The sequence below is a fragment of the Aotus nancymaae genome, unplaced genomic scaffold (genome assembly GCF_030222135.1).
Source record: "Aotus nancymaae isolate 86718 unplaced genomic scaffold, 86718_ANA_hifiasm-v0.15.2.pri h1tg000033l, whole genome shotgun sequence".
NCBI lineage: Eukaryota > Metazoa > Chordata > Mammalia > Primates > Aotidae > Aotus > Aotus nancymaae.
Window position 1 is genome coordinate 57,660,777 of NW_026988447.1, and position 20,865 is coordinate 57,681,641.

The window sequence follows — 20,865 nt, forward strand, 5'->3', positions numbered from 1 at the left end:
GAGACCATTCTGGCCAACATGGTGAAACTCCATCTCCACTAAAAAATACAAAAATTAGCTGGGCGTGGTGGCGTGTGCCTGTAGTCACAGCTACTCGGGCGGCTGAAACAGGAGAATTGCTTGAACCCAGGAGGCGGAGACTGCAGTGAGCTGAGATTGCGCCACTGCACTCCAGCCTGGCGCCTGGCAACACAGCAAGACTCTGTCTCCAAAAAAAAAAAAAAATTGTGTCTTGAGTAGAATTTTAAAGTGAAGCGTAACGTGGAGAACGAGCTGTTCAGTAAATCAATTCTTCCTTTTGCAAAGCTGGAAAACATATAAAAAGTAGCCAGGGTAACATGAGCACAGAAGAGGAGGACAGAAGGCCGCAGCGAGGCCTTTGGAGGAGTAGCCAGAGGGGCAGGAGCCCACATCAGCGTCCTCCCAAGCAGCCTCTGCTGAGGGAGTGCCGCACGCGGCGGGTCGCGCTCCCCCCAGGCCTTTCTCCCTGCCGCTAGGACTCGCTCGCTGAGTTCTCAGCGCAAAGCTGGCCGCCTCAAAGGAACAAGACGTTCCACGACTACATCTCAAGCCCCGCCCCTCCCTCGGTGTCAGGAAGGAGGAACACCGTCCGCGCTGGCGCCGGTGCGAGCGCTGAAGCTCCGCCCCCAGCTTCTACCTCCGGTTCTCGCCCTTCTGCGCAGATCTCTGCCCCGGACCCATTTCCAAGGCGCGGCGCTTGCGTCACGCAACCCGGGCCACGAGTACGGGCGCGTACGCACGTCAGCGCGCGCCCTCCCGACGCGAGGAGGTCCCGCCCTCCAGCCCCGCCCCGCTCGCCGTCCTGCCCTCCTCCTCCTGCCCTGCCCTCCTGCTACCCTCCCGGCGTAAAGAACCTCGGCTTCCCCGCGCGCTCCACGGTCATGGAAATCCCCGGGAGCCTGTGCAAGAAAGTCAAGCTGAGCAATAACGCACAGAACTGGGTAAGTGGGGGCGGAGGGCGAGACGGCGAGGATCCGAGGGACTGTGGGAGCAGCTCGTTTCGGAGCCGCCGCCTCTCTCCCGCCTCCTCCGCATCCTTCCAGGAGCGCGGAGCTGGGTTCCCGGGCCGCGGCGCCTCCTGGCTGGGCCGTGGGCGGCTGCGAGGCGGAGGGGCGCAGCGCAGGGTGGGGTCCGAGCCATCATCCGTGGGAAAAACGCCCCCACTCCCCAGCGCCTCCGCTCAGGTAAGACCCCCAGGAAAATCCTTCACACGTGAGCCGGCGGTTGCTTGAAACCTGAGGCTGCTGAAACCTGCAGCTGTAGAAACAGGAGCTGCCTGCGTCCCTTGGAGTGGCTTGAAGATCTGCAGAGCAGGCGGAGGCGGGCGCCTTCGACGTGTTCTGGTTTTTCTTGGCTCTGCCAGTGCAGTTGGCCCAGGTTTGAGTCCATCTCCATGTCTTTCCATTTCTGAGTTTCAGTGTGAACGGAGAGCACCCAACAATGTGGTCATTCATCAGTTGAGACTGCCCTGAACTGAGGTTCTTTGTGTCTCTGTGTTAAATCGGAATGTTTAACAAGTTAAGAGTTTTAAAGACTCCATTCCTGGTAACAGTCAGATGTGGGAAGACCAGTCGTTTATACTGTTTAGTAATTGCTAGTTGTCTTTGTAAAGTACTGTGTCCTCACAACGTTGCTTCCTTCCTTAATTACTCTGTGGTGAGAAACAGCCTTATCTTCCTTTAAGTGTGGAGCAGGGGAGGGCCCATCTTTGGAGTCTGGAAAGGCACTGGTTTTAGGGTTAGATGGAAATATTTCACAGTCCAGTGGAATAATGAGGTTTAAATGCAATGTCTCCTAAAGCATTACTTGCCCTTGATGAGTCAAAGAAAAAAACAAAACAAGCAATCTCAGGCAAATGTTCTTTGGAAGTCATTAATTTATCATATCTGTTATCAAGAATTGTCTGCTGATTCCTTTCTCCTTTTATCTAACTCCATAGAAGTTGAGTAGGGGAAGGAGATAAAAAATGAATTAGAACAGTGGAGAGAGCACTGGACTCCTGGCCTGGTCTCTCATCCCAGCTTTGCCATTTACTGTGTAGTCTTGGGGAAAGTCACTTTACTTATTCGAACCTCAGTTGACGTAAAGGTGTAATAGTATGTACTTCACGGGATTGTTCAGTTGAGCAAAGAAGACAGATAATGAATTTGAAAGTGCAGTGAAACCACTGCCTTGAAACTCAGACTTAATATTCCTTCTGTTACCTTCAGGTCTTTCATGGTTAGGGAAATAAGGTTGACCAACTTGGGTATTTACAGATAATTTCTGTTACATTGTACATTTATTTACTCATGTATTTCCATTTGCCATATAGTGGGTATTCTATGTAGAGACTTGTGCTAGACATGGTGAAAAACGCGGGAATTATGGCTTGCCTCCTGGTAGTTCATGGTCTCTGTTGGGGTTGTAAATGGCATTTGCCAGCTGGTGAATGTGTCTTTGTGGTCCACAGTGAGTGGCATAAGACAGAAGTTTTATTGCAGTGTAGAGGAGAGATTAGTTTCACCTGAGTGTTTTGGGAGGGTTTATGGAGAAGCTCAGATTTCTGAGTCAGGGGGACTCTGGTTAAGTGTTGAGAATAAGAATTACTATATTTTATTCCAGGAACATTGACGAGACTTGTGTGACTGCTCGGGAGAGTTTTTGTTGGGAAGTGGAGGTAAGGTTGAATAGGGAGGCTGGGGCTATGTGATGCTCTTGTGTTTGGCTGCAGAGTAGACTTGATTCTATGGGAGATTTTTGATGGGGCTAGAATTTTAAATTTTCTGATCCTTGTAATTTTTTTCTCTCCCTCATGGAACACCCATCGTCTCTCCCTCTCTTCTACTTAAATCAGCTGATAAGGACAAGTGTGAAGAACCCATACCTTTAAAATACCTATCATAGGATGAAACTGGTAATCCAGGAACAATGTTCTGTGCTGAAGAAATGTAGACACTGGTAGGACCCCGATTTGGAAGACATGGAGACCAGACAAAGTTATAGTGAAGTTTAAATGAATTAATAGATTGGAAGCCTGCCTCGCACATGAATACTCTTTATGTTCTTGTTGTTAGTTGATCAGTGTGAGGGGCTGAAGGGCTGGGGTAAGATGGCAGTGGTGCTAGAGAAGTAGCTGCATTGAAAACATTGAAGGAAGAGTAGAGAGAACCGACTTGATTTAAGGGATGAAAAAGAAAGAAATGTTAAAAAATGGTCGTGACGTTTTGATCTGGGAAGTGGGGAGAAAAGTTGTTACCTGTGGGGAAACTGGGAAGTAGGTTGGGGATGGGGGTAAGGGTGATAATAGTTAAACACAAAGGAGAGTTTAGTGTGTACCAGGTACATTTTGAAATGTTTTACCTAAATTAACCCATTGAGTTTTTGTTACGTTTCTGAGGTGAGTATTAAGAGAGACAGTAGTTAAAAGCAGGACCCTGGCGCTGATTGCCTGGACCGAAATCTGGGCTCCACTATTTGTTAACTATGTAACTTTTGGTTGGTCACTTAATTTCCCTGTGCCTCTATCTGCTTACCTATAAAATGAGAATGACAGCTTCACAGGGATATTGTGACTATTAGCATTAGCTCTTACTGTTATCATCCTCTATTACAATTAGTAGTTCCATTTTATAGATGACAAAACAGAGGCCCGGCGATGTCATGGAGCTTGTTAGTGTTGGATCCCATTTTAAACCTGTTGCATTTGCGGGACAGCCTTAGTAGAGATAGTGTATAGAGGAAATATGAAGCATGTACATAATTCAACATTTTCTATATACCACATTAAAAAGTAAAAAGTAACAGGTGAAATAAATTTCAGTGATATATTTAACCTAATATATCCCAAATACTATCATTTCAATATGTTTTTTAATGTTGATGTAAGTCCAACACTATCGTAATTAATACAAAGTTATTAATAAAAATATTTTTGTTCACTTGGTGCACATTCCACTTCTTACTAGCCACATTTCAAATAGTAAGGGCATGTGGATAACATAGTTACAGAAATTGAATTGTGCTGAGTTTTGAAGTAACGGTTTCATGGTTAAATTTGAGTTAAAAAATATAAGGAAAGTAAATGAGAGACCAAATATGAAGCTTTGGGTAATAGCTCCTGTTAAGGATTAAGTAAAGGAAGTGTATTTGCGGGAGATGATAGGCAAAGAGATGGGAAAATGTAGTGCTACAGCTCTGGGAAACGTTTAGAATTACAGGAAGTTAAACTTGTCCATATACCTGTCAGAATCGTAAAGAAAAACCAAGAAACTGACTTGCTCTTGGAGCCACCTCTTATTTCATTCTGATAAAGCATCAGATATAATGAATATCATTTTCTATCTGATTGAATCTTTCTCCAATAAGACCAGTTTTCATCTGGGATGAGGGAAATTTGGGACAGGTCCAGATATCATTCACCTATTTTGTAGAATTGTATTGGGCTGAATCCCTTGTTGGACCTGCCTCACAGTGGAGTAGGGTCCTACTGCCAGAGAGTCTGAAACCGGGCATGACATTAAGAAGCATATACAGTCCCTCTCTGGTTTGCTTCTCCGTTCCCCTCTCACCACTCCCTAAATTGCCATAGCTCCAGCCCGACTTTCCATCCATATTATACATCCTCATGGTTTTACATAAGCCTTTCCTTCTCCTGGGGATGCCTGTTACCTCCTATTAGGGGCTGAAGTGTTCAGAGCCTTGGACCGTTTTACCTTAACTGTGTAAAATGTGTGACCCTCATGGGTACACGTGTTCACTTGTTCATGGGCTGAATTACACGTACTCTTCTGCATTATGTTGCATTCTGTCTGCTATTATCATGTATCTTGTAATCATAATTCATTATAGGTGTTTTGTATCTACACTGAGCTTTCCTGGTGTAACAGAATTTGGGATAAGGGGTAGGATGCAAAGTAGCTCAGGTATTTCTGATATTGAAATCCTTAGATAATTCATTAGTATCTTACAACAGCTTAAGTAAGGAAATAAGCTTCATATGTGGTGGGATTCAGATTTACAGGTTTGCCACTTACCATCTGGGTGATCTTGGGAACATTATTTAAACCCTCCATTTCTCAATGTTGTCATACATAATAATGGAGAGAATAAAACATACCTCATAGTGAGACCAATAGTGCATACCTTACGGGGTTATAGTGAGATTTAAAGACGTTAATATATTTATAAAACTATGGTTCCTGGCACATGACTACTATTCTTGTTGTTACAGTTTCATCACATATGTAACACTTATTTTGTATGTGCCTTTGTTCCAGGTCCTAAGAATGCAGTGACAGAAAGATAGAAAAGGGTCCTGCTTTCATGGACATTATGTTCTACCTGGGAGAGAGTTAATTAAACCAAATAAATGAGTGAGCTGATTCTCCCTTTTACCAATTCTATCTTTCCCAAATAGTTTGTCCCCTTATATGTGGATATTTTTCATAGAAGGCCAGCAGCCCATTCTGGATTTAGCTGAATACTCAGATGGTACAAAAATGAAATAAGAACACAGAAGTGGGACACACAGCCCAACAAGAGGCCATTATATTTGTTCTTCAGAGGATTGGCCTGGGTGTGGTCAGGGCCAGGCATTGGTTTTTTATTTCCCCCACCCCCAGGTTTAACAGAGAATTGATCTTTCTGCCCTGGGAAGATGATACTAAAAAATTGCTTGATGAAAAGGGAAACTTAAACTTCTACCAACAACAGCAATAAGACGAATGATAGCAAGGTCTAGATCTGTGTTGTCCAGTTCGGTAGCCACTATCCACTTGTGGCGACTGGAATTGAATTAACGTTAAGTCAAGTAAAAAAGTTCCGTTTGTTAGTTGCAATAACCACATTTCAGGAGCTGTATATGTGGTTAGTGGCCGCAGAACTTGGACAGTGCACTGTAGAACATTTTCATCATCTCAGGAAGTTCTGCTGGACGGTGCAGATCTAGATGAAGCTTTGTGATGGCTGCCACATTTTTTTTTTCTACTTATATGTGCATTTATGGATTCGAGTATTTTTACTCTGTTCCCAAGAACAGGAAATTTCCAGAGTCAGTAGCTACTTTGAAATGTTGGTTTTGGGCAGTTTTGCACGCTGGCTTCTGGTAGTGTGTCCAGCAGCGTTAGCGTCCCCTTAGTGTGGCTGCTTCTTCAGATTTGAAGTGTCAATATGCTTCCCAGCCTGGCTGTGTTACATTGAATTTTGAGTAGTTTTCTACTCCTGTGGTTCTCAATCATGTGAGATTTTGCCAGCCCCAGGGGGCATTTGGCAATTCTGGAGACAATTTTGGTTGTTCTGCTTGTGTATGGAGGGGGATAATTCTTCTAGCATCTACTGGAAAAGATTTTTTAAAAAATACAAATTTCTAAAAAAATTTCTTAAATCTGTAATGCAAATGTAAAATCCAGCTGAAAATCAAATCCAATTGATGTGGCATTTTTTCCCACATCAGCCTGGAAGTTGCCATCTCTTCCTCTGAGATGGATCAGTTACTCATAGCATACCAGGAACAAGACAGGAAAACCCCAATCCTAAATTGTTTTGAAATCAGATTAAAATTAGTTAAAATGAAAGGAATGATTTTTCTTTTTGGTATTCACTTAAGTGGTAGTAAAGCAAATATTCTCAGGGAGATTATTGCAGTGGGTTTAGAGACTTCTGCAAAGGAGTTTTGCTGTAGGGGAGAGAGATTGGGCTCAGTTCCAAATACAATAAGGAAAAGTGGGAATTGATGGTCAGGGAGCAGGTTGGGGGTCAGTGGATGGAAAATTACTGAGAAAGGAAACCTTAAGATGTAGGGAGGATTCTGACTAAACCCATTTAACAGGGTTCTTGCTGAAGACGGGCAGGCAGGCCACAGTGATCAGACATCAGCTGGGGGATGGTGCAGCTTGAAGAGTTTGGTTAGATATCAAGGAATAGGGGATTTCTGCTAAAATTGGACTCTTGAAGACATGCCCGAGGATAGTGCCCAGTTGAAAAGGGCTCAGAGGAGCCTGCCTACTTTGGTCAAGGAGAGAAGTCTTGTCAGTGGTAATTATTTCTGTGACATATCTTTTCCTAAAGACACAGTTGTTAAATTTTAACTGAATAATGATGGTGGAAATACTAGACATTATGTAGAGAAATTCAGTTTCTGTCTTTGGATGGATGGAGCCATTGTGCAGGCTGTTTTCTCTTATTCTCTCTGTAGATACTTTGATGCTTGCATCCTTTCCCTGTGCCTTTGTTTTTCATATTTTTTTTTCTTTTTTGAGATGGAGTCTTGCTCTGTCACCAGGCTGGAGTGCAGTGGCGTGATCTTGGCTCACTGCAAACTCCACCTTGGATTCAACTGATTCTCTTGCCTCAGTCTCTAGAGTAGCTAGGACTATATAGGTGCCCGCCACCACGCCCAGCTAATTTTTGTATTTTTATTAGAGGTGGGGTTTCACTATCTTGGCCAGGATGTTCTCGATCTCTTGACCTTCTGATCCGCCTGCCTTGGGCTCCCAAAGTGTTGGGATTACAGGTGTGAGCCACCGCACCTGGTCTGTCTTTCATGTTTTTAAATGCACAATTCAGTGGTTTTTAGTATAGCCAGAGTTGTACAGCCATCACCAGAATCTAAGTTTAGAACATTTTCATCTTCCCAAAAAGAAACCATATACCCATTAGTAGTCATTCATTCCCCAGACTCTAAATTTTCTCCTAGCCCCTGACGACCAATAATGTACCTTCTGTCTCTATGGATTATGCTATTGTGGGCTTTCCTAGAAATGAAATTATGTGATCTGTGGCCTTTGTATCTGGCTTTGGTCATTTAAGATAATGTTTTCAAGCCTCATCCGTGTTACAGCATGTATCAATTAGCCTGGCCAACATGGTGAAACCTTGTTTCTACTAAAAATACAAAAAAAATTAGCCAAGCATAGTGGCATGTGCCTGAAATCCCAGCTACTTGGGAGGCGGCGGCAGGAGAATCCCTTGAACCAGGAGGTGGAGGTTGCGGTGAGCCGAAATCATGCCACTGCACTGTAGTCTGGGCAACAGAGCGAGACCCTGTCTCAAAAAAAAAAACGTTCATCCCTTATGTGGTTGAATAAAATCCCATTGTATGGATAATAGCACATCTTCTTTATACATCAGTTGATGGACATTTAGGTTGTTCCTACTTTTTGGCTATCATGAATAAGTGCTGTGAACATTTGTGTATACTTTTTCGTGGGTACTCTTATGTGGTTTTAATAGTTGCTTTCAACCATTGAGGTGGACATTAGTGTATTTTGGCTGCCCAGTCTCTGAACCTCTCTTGTATGTGTGGTGAATGCCCCACTGTGTTTGTGGTAGGAAACAGGGTCTGTTACAGATTAATGATTTCTTTCTTTACCTATGTATAACTAGTTCCTTTTATGAACTGTTTTGTGTGTGTGTGTGTGTGTGTGTGTGTGTGTGTGTGTGTCCTGAGTGTCCAGAAATGATCAATCGACAAATAATGAACAGATAGTCCCAGGCCCATTCTGACTTCTAGGAGTGTCGTAGGGCCAGATTTTCCAGCTGGAGGTCATTGAGGGGCCCTCCCATTAAAGGCACTGATATAAAAACCTATTAAACAAGCATTTAAAAGTTCTTTAATCTTTAACAGAATAGTTGGAGAGCCATAATGTGTATGCAGAGTATATGCCTGACAGATGGTAGTGATGCGGTAAGCATGCTAGTAACTTAGCCCTGATTCAGGAGGTCTGTGGTAGGGCCTGAGATTTGCTTCCTAAGAAGCAGCCAGACCGTTCCTGTGTTGCCACACAACGTATTTTATAGTAGCAGCGTTTTAAGAGTAACCTTTTCAAGTTGTTTTCTCAACATCCTCCAGGGATGTGTGAGTTTCACTTGTTTATCATTGATTTATTAATATTTAAAAGATTAATTTCAGTTATCACTTAACTCTGTGAACTAAAGGTTTTAATTATCAACAACTCTGTGAACCAAAGCTTTCTTTCCATTGTATTCTACAGTCTCTTATTTATCCATATTGTGTCTTGGGACATAAAAGAAATGTGCTTGTTGCCATTTCAGGGATTTCTCACTGGAAGAATACATTGTTTAGCAGTTAGTCTAGGGTGGGTGGTAGGATGGATGAAAGATGTTGAAGTGCAGAATTATGCTTAGTATTTGGTGTATGCTTTGTGTCTTTATAAATTTCACCAAAAAATGCACAGTTCTTTATAAAGTCTTGAAAAATTCACAAAATCTGATATTCTCTAAGTAGGATCATAGAGAAGTTATTTTTCCTTATAGGCAAGTGAATAAAATAATAAAATGGCCATGTGGAAATTAAGATGGGTGAAAAAGGGCCACTTTTGTGGTTGATGAGGACGGAAGTTTGTAGTATGTACAGAAAATGCACACCACAAATATCAGAGGCCATGCAATGTTAGCCTAGTGACAGGATTGTTAGTCATTTAGTTCTAAATATAGGAAGTATTAAATGGTCTTGAAATGAATTGTCCCATTTTTGCTAGATTTAAGATTTCCAAATGTCGGTCATCATTTCATTTGAAAGTTACACAGAGAATACAAACCATACTTTAAAATAAATGTCTTATATCTGTCTGTTATGGGTACTAACTAGGAGCAAAAAAGGGGTTGGGCATTGTGAAAAATATGGATAATTGTAACTTATTGAAAGGAGCATGACTGTGCTTTGGTCAAGGATAAGCTGAGGTAAACATCCAGAGTGACTTAGCGAGTTTAACTCCACTTGTTATCACAGCCATGCAGCCGTAACATAAAAAGGCTCTAAGCCACTATTGGCTGTAAAAGGTATAATTGCCCTGCTGACATCGTATGGGTGCGCTTGCATCCAGAGAAGGAGAGAGAGAGAGCTAGAGCTGTCCATCTTTGCAGATGGACAGGAGCGAACCAGGACACAGCTCAGCTCATGCATGCCCAGAGAGAGAGAAAAAGTTAAGCTGCTGACCCTAAAGGGAGAGGCGGCCGCACAGCTGTGTGTGGGAGCTGATGGACTAAGCAGCTGAGACAAGGTGAACAGTGTGAGAGAGCTGCTGAGTAAAAAACTACCTTTCACCTGCCTACGGCCCCCAAGTGTTCTTTCAGTTACCTGCTCATCCACTCACTCCCTTTGGACCTCAGTATGAGCTGGGACCTGACCGCAAGCAGGACACTCATAGTCCTTGAACTACTTTCCTAAGGAAGTAAAAATATATAGGCACAAAAAGACACCTAATTGTACATAAATAACAAAAGAATGATATGGGCAGTTAATGTTACAGGGACTTCTTAGGTACACATACTTACTTCGAGCCAGATATATGTATTTCTACAAAGCACCCAGACTATAAAGTAAGAAGCAGTAAGCTTGGTTTCTCTCTCCTGTGTATGGAAACTAGGGCACAGAAAACTCAGTATAGATACGTACTTTTTAAAAACATTCCAATCCAGAGAGCCAAGAATAGAAATTTAGAGGTGGAAGGAAGGAACTCTCTCTCAAGCCTTAATGAGTTATTAATGTCATGTTTCCTCAGCAGAATTACAGAAAAGATTTGGCTGACGTGGGGGCAGAAGTTGGGAAAGTAGGAGAAGATTACATGTATAAGCGGCCTGTAGAGTCTGAAAGTTCAGGCATAAGTCTACCACTTTGCAGTTCTGTAACCACCCAATACATGCGTTTTGCCTGCTGCCCACATAGAGCTAATTTATCAAGATAGGCTAATTATAGAGAAAGAGTTTAATTGATGCATTGCCAGCTGAAGAGGAGACTGTTTTATTATTGAACAAATCTGCCTCTTTCAAAATTTGGAGGCCCAGGTTTTTTAAGGATAGTTTGGTGGGCTAGGGAACGGGTGCAGCTGATTCGTTGAGGATGTAATCATAGGGGTGTGGAAAATAGTTATAGTGTGTTAAGTCCACTTCTGGGTGGGGCCACACAGGTGATTGGTGGGTCCAGATGGAGCCATTGATAGTCAGAAATGCAAAAACCTGAAAAGACAGCTCAAAAGGCCAATCTTAGGTTCTACAATAGTGATGTTATTTGCAGGAGTAACTGTGGAAATTGAAAATCTTGTGACTTCTGGAATAGTGGCTGGTAATCATTTATGTTTACACCTTAGCAGAATTCAGGCTCCTCTGATCCGTCTCACCTGGGGGGCTTTTATTAGCTTTAAAAGGTAGTTTACTTTTGGGTATGTGTTATTATTTAAACTAAAAACTAAATTTCTCCCAAAGTTAGCTTGGCCCAAACCCAGCAATGCCTAAGGGCAGTTTGGAGGTTAAAGGCAAGTTGGGGGTTGGTTAGATCAGATCTTTTTCACTGTTAAAATTTTCTCACTTATTATTTTTGCAAAGACTGTTTCAATTCCAGTAGTTTTATAAAAATGCTCATTGATTTACTCTGAAAAACTGGGAGGTAGGAGAATATGGCAAATCTTTCTTTTAAGTTTATTTTTAATATGAAAAATATTGTTAAAAACTTCAGCCGAATTAAATTTAAAAGAGTTTAAGCAAAGAACTATTGTGAATTGGGCAGCCTTCTGAGCCAGAGTAGGCTCAGGGGTCCCGGTGCAGCCATGTGGTGGAAGATTTATGGACAGAAAAAGGAAAGTGGCATACAGAAAATGGAAGTGAGGTACAGAAACAGCTGGCTTGGTTATAGCTCAGCCTTTGCCGTATTTGAACATGGTTTGAACAGTTGGCCACATTTGATTGGCCAAAACTCAGTGATTGGCACAAGGGTAGGCTACAGTCTGTATATATCTCCAGCTAGGTTACAGTTCATCACATATGGAGAAACCTTTAGTCTGAACTTAAAATAGGTAAAGTAGCTTTAGGCTTAACTTGATTTAACAATATCAAACATACATAAACCAAAAAAATCTCCTTATATCCAGAGTACTACATTTGCTGCCAGAATCTTTTTAAATGCAGTAGGCAAGAAACTGAAGGAGCATTGTTTTTAGTGATTAAAACAGATGGTCTCTACTTACACGGTCTGTATTTTTTCTCAGCCATATCCTTGGCAGTTGGTTTATAGCTTGACAGATAATTTTTATGCATTCTAGCTTGATTTAATAAGAAAAGCTGAAGATATTTTACAGGGCCCAAATCAATTAAAATTCATTAAATTTATGTTTTTTTCTTGTCTAAGAGCAAAATAACTTGGAAAAATCCTCAAACAAAATGACCAAGCCAAACAGGTTCTACCTGTATAGGTAATAGAATATGTGTAGCGCCCTCAATTCCCTTTTAGCACAGACTTAGCTCCCTTTTCCTTCTGAGCCAGTATGGATGGGAGCTAGAGCTAAAGAGGTGCCGCTCCTCAAGATACACAAATGTCTATTTCTGAAGCCCTCTTTGTTAAGTTCTTGGAAATGCAGAGCTGGTAAGTTATATTTGCTTCATCAGTTTATTGAAAAGAAATGAGTCTAGAGACTCATACTACAGTTTTTTGTAAGTGATTATTAAATATGTAAAAGTATTGGAAATAAAGTATTAATAATAACGGTATAAATAATTATTGTTAATGAGATGAGTAGATGGGAAGGGGTGCAGCTTTTGTGGCATACCTATTAAAAGAATTGTCACATTGTTCCTTTGGTCCCAGAGGATTTTTCAGGCAATGGTAATGATGATAGTAAGATTCAGGGGTGTGGGAGTTGGCATTTCTACTCTACAGGATTGTGAAGGGGAATGTAGGAAAAGAGGTCCTTAATCTCATGGAAGTTGAAGATTTGGATATAAATTTAGTTCCTTAAAAATCAAATCTGTGTCTTGGTGGATGTCAACAAAATGACAAAATGGGACTTCCCACAGAAACATTAATTGAACAACTATTCTTGCACAAAAATACCTTCATAAGAGCTGAGGAAACCAGGTGAGAGATGGCAGCACCTGGGTGTAGGAGAGAAATCAGAAAAACACATTGAAGAGAGTAGAAAGAACAGTTTTACATGGCCTACATCACCGCCCCCACCTTGCAACCTCAGGCAGCACAATGTGGAGAAAGATAACCCTGTGCTTAGGGGAGGGAGAGGGCAGTGAGCATAAGATTGTGCCTCAGAACCCAACACCAGGCCCATCCCAGTGAAACCCAGTGCCGGGCAGGACCCCACAGCCCCAGACTCCAGGGAGGTACCCATGGACTGAGCCTCCAAGCCTACTCTGGTGCTAAGCAGGATTCTGCAGCCCCAGGTTCCAGCTCCTCCAGCCTCCATCAATCACCAGGACAGACCCCACTGACTCAAGTTTTAGACTTGTGTTAGGGCCAGGCTGGCCCTGGTGGCCCTGGGCTCAGAGCTACCTGTAGTACCAGGCTGGCCCCCACAGGCAGGCACCTGTGGATACAGGCTCCAAGCTGTCTCAGCTTCATGCCCTCTCCAGGTTTCAGAGCAGCTGAGAGCCAGGTTGGCCCACACAGCCCTGGGCTTCAGGTTTGCACCAGTACAAGACCATTCCCTGTGGCCCCACCCTCTAGGCTGGCTACTGCAACCCCATACTTTAGAGACTGAAGGTCTCAAGACCATACCAGTACATCCCAGGACTGGACCAGCCCCCCTGGACCCAGGCTGTAGGACCACTTCTGTGGACCCAGGTTCCAGGCCAGCCCATACCTGCCCAGCATCTAGGCCAGCCCCCATGGCTCCAGGGCAGGCCCTGTGATTCTAGGTAGACTTCACACCAACCCTTGTAGACTTAGGCCTCCATATTTGGCCCAGCACCAGCTGAACTCTGCCTACCTACTGACCCAGATACCAGGCAAGCCTCCCTGAGGACTCCAGCAGCAAGCCTCCCTGTGGACCATGCCAGATGCCCTTCCTGATTATCTGGTCAGGCGGACTCGTGAAGTGCTTCCCAGATGAAGCCAGTCTACAAAGACTGGAATAAGTCCCTACTTCTTCATTGTATGGATATTGATATAAGACAACAAGAAATATGAAAAAATGAGACTTAATCCTACCAAAAGGATCACAGTAAGCTTCCAGTAGCTGACTCGAAAGAAATGGAGATACATGAACTGCCTGAAAAAGAATTTAAAAAATAATTATTTTAAGGAAGCTCAGCGAAGCTCAGCAAACCTCAATAAAATAGAAATAATTCAGTGTAATCTGGAAAGCAATAAATAATCAACATGAGAAATTTAACAGATTAAAATTATTAAAAAAATAAAAAATTCTGGAGGTGAAATATGTAATGAATAAAATGAAAAATGCAAGAGACAGCATCTGTAGAAGAACTGATCAAGCAAAATAATCTGTACTGGAAGACAGATTTCTTTCATAGTTACTAGAAGAAAAAAGGAAAAGTAATGGAGAAAGCTTACAGGAGTTATAGGGCAGCATCAAAAGTGCTAAAAATTGAATTGTAGGAGTTTAAGGAGAAGAGAAAGCAAAGGGTTACAAAGCTTATTTAAATAAATAACAACAGAAAACTTCCCAAATCTGGAGAAAGGAATAAATAAGTACAGGGAGCTCAAAAGTTCTAATCAGATTCAATCTAAACAGGACTACATCAAGCCATATAATTAAACTGTCAAAAATAAAAGAGGATTCTGAAAGCAGCTAGAGAAAATAAGCAAATCACATAAAAGGGAGTTCCAAAAATGCTAGCAGCAGACTTTTCAGCAGAAACTTTATAGTCCAGGAGAAAGTGGGGTGACATGTTCAAAGTGTTGAAGGAAAAAAACCCTGCTAACCAAGAATACTGCATTCAATAATGCTGTTATTTACAAGTGGAAACATGAAGACTTGCCCAGACAAAGCTAAGGAAGTTCATCACTACTAGACATGTCTTAAAAGAAACATTAGAGGGAGTTCTCCAAGCTGAAAGAAAAGGATGCTAATTAGTAACATGAAAGTACAAGACTCACTGACAAAAGTAAATCCATAGTCAAGTTCAGAATACTTGAATACTGTAATTGTGGTGTGTCAATAATTTATGTCTCTAGTATGAATGCTAAAACTAAATTATTAACAATAGTAACAATAATTTGTTAAGGGATGTCTTCACTGTTGAGTTCTACCAAACATTTAAAGAAGGATTAATGCCAGTCTATTTAATCCATTTTCACACTACTATACAGACCTACCTGAGACTTGGTAATTTCTAAAGTAAAGAGGTTTAATTGACTCACAGTTCTGCATGGCTAGGGAGGCCCCAGGAAACTTAAAATCATGGCGGAAGGTGAAGAGGAAGTAAGGCACATCTTACATGGTGGCAGGAGAGGGAGAACAAGGGGGGAAGTGCCACACTTTTGAACTATCAAATCTTGTGAGAACTCACTGTCATGAGAGCAGCATGGGAGAAAGTGCCCCCATGATCCAATCACCTCCTACCACGTTGCTCCCTCCACACATGGAGATTACAATTTGAGATGAGATTTGTATGGACACATAGCCAATCCATATCACCATTTTTTCCTCAAACTTCCAAAAAATTGAAGAGGGAATACTTCCAAATTTATTTTATGAGGCCAGCATTACTCTGATACCAAAACCACACAAGGACACTACAAGAAAAAAAAAAAAAAAAACCACAGGCCAGTGTCCCTGATGAACATAGATGCAGAAATCGTCAACGCATAGTAGCAAACTGAATTACATAGCACATTAAAGGGTCTGTCATCATTATCAAGTGGGATTTATTTAAGGGATGCAAGGATGGTTCAATGTAGGCTTTTTTTTTTTTTTTTTTTGAGATGGAGTTTTGCTCTTGTCACCCAGGCTGGAGTGCAGTGGTATGATCTTGGCTTACTGCAACCTCCACCTCCCAGGTTCAAGCAATTCTTCTGCCTCAGCCTCCTAAGTAGCTGGGATTACAGGCGTGCACCACCATGCCCAGCTAATTTTTGTATATTTAGTAGAAATGGGGTTTCACCATGTTGGCCTGGCTGGTCCCAAACTCCTGACCTCAGGTGGTCTGCCTACCTTGGCCTCCCAAAGTGCTGGGATTACAGGTGTGAGCTACCACACTACCTAACATGCAAATTAACAGAGGTGATGCATCACACTAATAGAATGAAGGGCAAGAATCCTATGATTATCTCAATAGATACAGAAAAATTATTTGACAGAATTCGTTATCCTTTTATGATTAAAAACTCTCAACAAATTAGGAAAAGAAGGAATGTACTTCAACACAATAAAGGCTATATATTTCAAGCCCACGACTAACATACCCAATGGTAAAACAAGAAAAGTTGAAAGCCTTCCCCCTAAGATCAGGAACACAACAAGGGTGCCCACTCTTACCACTTCTGTTCTTCATAGTACTGGAGGTCCTAGACGGAGCACTTACACAAGAGAAAGAAATAAAAGGGATCCATATTGGAAAAGAAGAAGCTAAATTGTTCCTGTTGGCAGATGACATGGTTTTAAATATATGGAAAACCCTAAAGATTTCACCAAAAGACTGTTAGAATAAATGAATTTAGTAAAGTTGCAGAATACAAACTCAGCATTAGAAAACCAATAGTGTTTTTATATACTAACAATGAAGTACCTGTGAAGGAAACAAGAAAACAATCTCATTTATAATAGCTACCAGAAAAATAACTTGGGAATAAATTTAACCAAGGAGGTAAGAGACCTGTATATTAAAAACTGTAAAGCATTGATGAAAAAAATTGAAGACAGATATAAATGGAAACATTGTATGTATTCAGGGATTGAAAGAATTAATATTGTTAAAATGTCCTTATTACTTAAAGTGATCTACAAATTCAATGCAATCCCTATAAAAATTTCAAAGATTCTTCACAAATAGGAAAATCAATTCTAAAATTTGTATGGAACCACAAAAGACCCCAGATAACCAAAGCAGTCTTGAGCAATAATAACAAAGCTGGAGACATTGCACTACTTGATTTTAAAACACACTCTGAAGCTATATTAATCAAAACAGCATGTTACAGGCATAAAAACAGACATATAAACCACAGAACAGAACAGAGCAGAAAGACCAGATATAAATCCATGCATTTATGTTTAATTGATTTTTGACAGAGGTGCCAAGAATAAATGATGTTGAGAAAACTGAATATCTGCATGAAGAAGAAAGAAGTTAGACCCTTATCTCACTTCATATAAAAAAATCAAAGTGATTTAAAGATTCACATGTAAGACCAGAAACTGTAAAACTGCTAGAGAAAAGTAGGGGAAAAAATTTATGACATTAGGCAGTGTTTTGTTTTGTTTTGTTTTTGTTTTTTTGGGATATGACTCCAAAAGTATAGGCAACAAATGTGAATATAGGCAAATGGGAGTACATCAAACTAAAAATCATCTGTATGGCAAAGATCAGATGTATCAACAGAGTGAAGAGACCTACAGAATGGGAGAAAATATTTGCAAACCATACATCTGGTAAGGGGTTAATATCCAAAATAGGAAGCCAAACAACTCAATGGCAAGAAAACAATGCAATTAAAAAAAGGGGAAAGAATCTGAATAGACTTTCCTCAAAAGAAGATAGACAATTAGCCAACAGGTCTATGAAAAAAGGCTCAACATCTTTAATCATCAGGGAAATGCAATTAAAATCACAATGAGCTATCACCCCACACCTGTTAGAATGACTGTTATGAAAAAGACAAAACTGTTGGTGAGGCTATGGGAAAAGAAAGTCCTAGTATGCTTTTATGGGAGTATTAGTATAGCCATTATGGAAATCAATATGGAGCTTTCTCAAAAAATTAGAAATAGAACTACCTTATGATCCAGCAATCCCACTACTAGCTATATAATGAAGGGATGTGAAACTAGTATGTTGAATAGATATTTGCATTCTCATGTTCATTGCAGCACTGTTTGCCGTAGTCAAGATATAGAATCAGCCTAAGTGTTCATCAATTGATAAATGGATAAAAAACGGTATATCTACACAGTGGAATACTATTCAGCCTTAAAAATGGTGGAAATCCTTTTGTTTCTCACCACATGGATGATATAATGTTAAGTGAAATAAGCCAAGCATAGAAAGAGAAATACCATATGATCTCACTTGTATGTGGAATCTAAAAAGGTTGAACCTGTAGAAGTAGAGAGCGATTGGTGTTTATCAGGGACTGCCAAGTTTGGGGTGGAGAGGGGGCTGGTGGAGGAATGGTTGGAGGAGATGTTGGTCAGAGCATACAAAATTTTATTTAGATATGAGGAATAAGTTCAAAATATCTTATTGTACAACACGGTAATGATAATTAATAAAGTATTTCTGAAAATGCTGCTATGGACATATGTATGTACAAGTTTTATGTGGTCATATGTTTTCATTTCTTGTGAGTATAATGTAGGCATGGGATTGTTTGGTCATATGATAACTGTATTTAATATTTTGAGGGGCTGCTGTTTTCCAAAATGACTGTACTATTTTATATTCGCAACAACAAATGTATGAGGATTCCAGTATCTCCATATCCTCACCAGTACTTGTTATTGTCTGTCTTTATTACAGCTGTCCTAGTGGGTGTGAAGTGATATGATATCTTATTGTGGTTTTGATTTGCATTTCCCTGGTGGATAATGATGTTGAATATTATTTAAATAATATGGCTTATTTACCATTTGTATATCTTCTTTGGAGGAAAGCCTGTTCAGATACTTTGAGGACTATGTAATTTTATGCTTTTTTTTTATTTTTTATTTTTTAAGAAGGAGCTTTGGGAGAATATGTAGTTATAACCAGTGCATTCCACTTTTTTCATTTCAGAAGTAGCTATCTCATGATATGCAAAGGCATCTCTTCCACACTTTCTTTGGGAGTCTACTCAGATGTCATCTTCTTAGCATTTCTTGTTCATCCTCTCTAAAGAAGCACTCTTTCCTCATCTCTGTTTCCTTTTTTACCCTATTTTATATTTCTACAGTGCACTTATCAGTCTCTGATGTTGTAATTAAGTTTTATTGGTTTACATTGTTCCCCAGTGGGATGTAAGCTAATTGAGGGTGGTGACCTTGTTTTGTTCACTTGGCATGCTAGTAGGGCCTCAGTAGATACCGTCTGAATGGTTGAATGAATAAATGCATGTGTGAAAAGACTAGGCTCTAGAGTCTGCCACTCACTAGTTTTGAAATCTTGAGCAAGTTATTTACCTTTTCTCAGATTTAACATCTTCATCTGTAAAACCTTAGTAGTAAGAGTACCTATGTCATTGGGTTGCTGTGCGGATTAAATCAGTTGGCATGTGTAAAGCAGTAAATACCATGCCAGTACTCTAAGGAAAAAAATAAGACTAGCTCTTTTATCTTTTTCTTTGCTTTTGGCATGTTACATTGAGTTTTGTGTGTTTGCAAGGAATATGTGCTTGCCTTTTAAAGGACTTATATAAACTAGAAATTTTTTTCTTTTTTTTTTCTAGGGAATGCAGAGAGCAACTAATGTCACCTACCAAGCCCATCACGTCAGCAGGAACAAGAGAGGTCAGGTTGTGGGGACCAGAGGTGGCTTTCGTGGCTGCACAGTTTGGCTAACAGGTATTGTCAAGAGAGATAAACCAGTTTATTTTAAAAGCAATGCTTACAGGTAACCCTGGATTAAGAGTAGGCATATTTAAATTTTGAGCTCTGTTCTTGTATTTCGAGCATCATGACACATAACTGACATGGTTGCTTAATAATAACATTTCTGTCTGGTAATTTTTTTGTTCTTTTACAGAATTGCTGTTAAATAAAGGTAAAAACCACAGTGCATATTAAAACTACTTTCTAGTAGATACTACATGAAATTCTACCCACTTCTGAGTGCAAATAAGATCTGGATTCTGCTCTAAGAAGCTAACAGTGTAAACCATACATCTTAGTCTATTTTATGCTCTTATAACAGAACACCAGAGACTGGGTAATTTATATGAATAGAAATTTATTTCTCATAGTTCTGGAGGCTGAGAAGTCCAAGATTTAGGGACTAGCATCTGAAGAGGGCCTTCTTGCTATGTCTATAACATAGCAGAAGATATCACATGGTGAGAAAGAGCAAGAGATTGAACTCACAGCCTCAATCCCCTTTATAGATGGATTATTCCATTAATGAGGGTGGATCCCTCATGACCTAAACACCTCCATTAGACCCTATCATTCAACACTGTTGCATTGAGGATCAAGTTTCCAACATATGAACTTTGAGAGACACATTCAAACCATAGCATAGTATAACGAGAAAGAATGAGTGATAGGGATTTTCACAAAGTGAATTTCTACTACTCAGCTCTTGATTTTGGCCTTTCATTGTTTTTTTTGTGTGTGTGTGTTGGTTTCGCTAGAGTCTTTCTTTGAGCTTAGCCATAGCTAGCTGGGGAGACAGTGAATTGATACAGATTTTTAAGTAGCTTTAAAAATGTTGGATCCTTTCACTTCTAGTAATTATATTTAAAATTTTGATACATTTTGCCACATTATCCACTAAAATTTTATACCAATTTACTCTCCTACAGGCAATATGGAAGGGTGTTTATTTCCCAGTGTCTTTGTCAACAGTGGTTGTTACCAGTTCTTAAAATTTTTTTCTGATTGGCAAAAAACATTACTCTTTTGTTTTTTTAATCATGTTTCAATTTTAGACAGGTCTTTGTTTTTGTATGAAAGAAGACAGCACTCTCACATTCTTCCCATTTTCTCATTGTTAATTCCAGAAGTTGTTAAATTGTTACCTTTTTTATTACCCAGGTTTATAGCACTTAATGGGTCAATAGTTGCTAGCTCACCATCAGTTCTTTTACTATGGCATGTCCACTCATGAGCTCTTTATTTGAAGCGTCTTAATTGTCTGTTTGCCATTGTTAAATAATTTTTGCAAGATGGCCTTCGATTAGGTTCTGAACTACCTGAGGTTTTATGTTTGAGAATGTCTGTTCATCTTTTATGCCAACTTGGCTGGGTAAAA

The 20,865-nt window shown here is 40.4% G+C and overlaps 1 protein-coding gene across 2 annotated transcripts in view; it reads left to right on the top strand.

Moving 5' to 3' along the window:
- Window positions 1-828: 828 nt before the first annotated feature.
- The window catches only part of PAPSS1 (3'-phosphoadenosine 5'-phosphosulfate synthase 1), a 109,730-nt gene continuing 89,693 nt past the window's right edge, over window positions 829-20,865 (top strand). The window contains exons 1-2 of one of the 2 annotated variants that reach the window (XM_064384031.1): window positions 829-962; window positions 19,346-19,460. In XM_064384031.1, the coding sequence (XP_064240101.1) occupies window positions 903-962; window positions 19,346-19,460 (175 nt within the window). In that variant the 5' untranslated portion in view covers window positions 829-902. Of the gene's footprint in view, window positions 963-2,645; window positions 2,681-19,345; window positions 19,461-20,865 lie in introns of those variants that run through there. The other variant, XM_064384032.1, reaches the window with a different exon arrangement.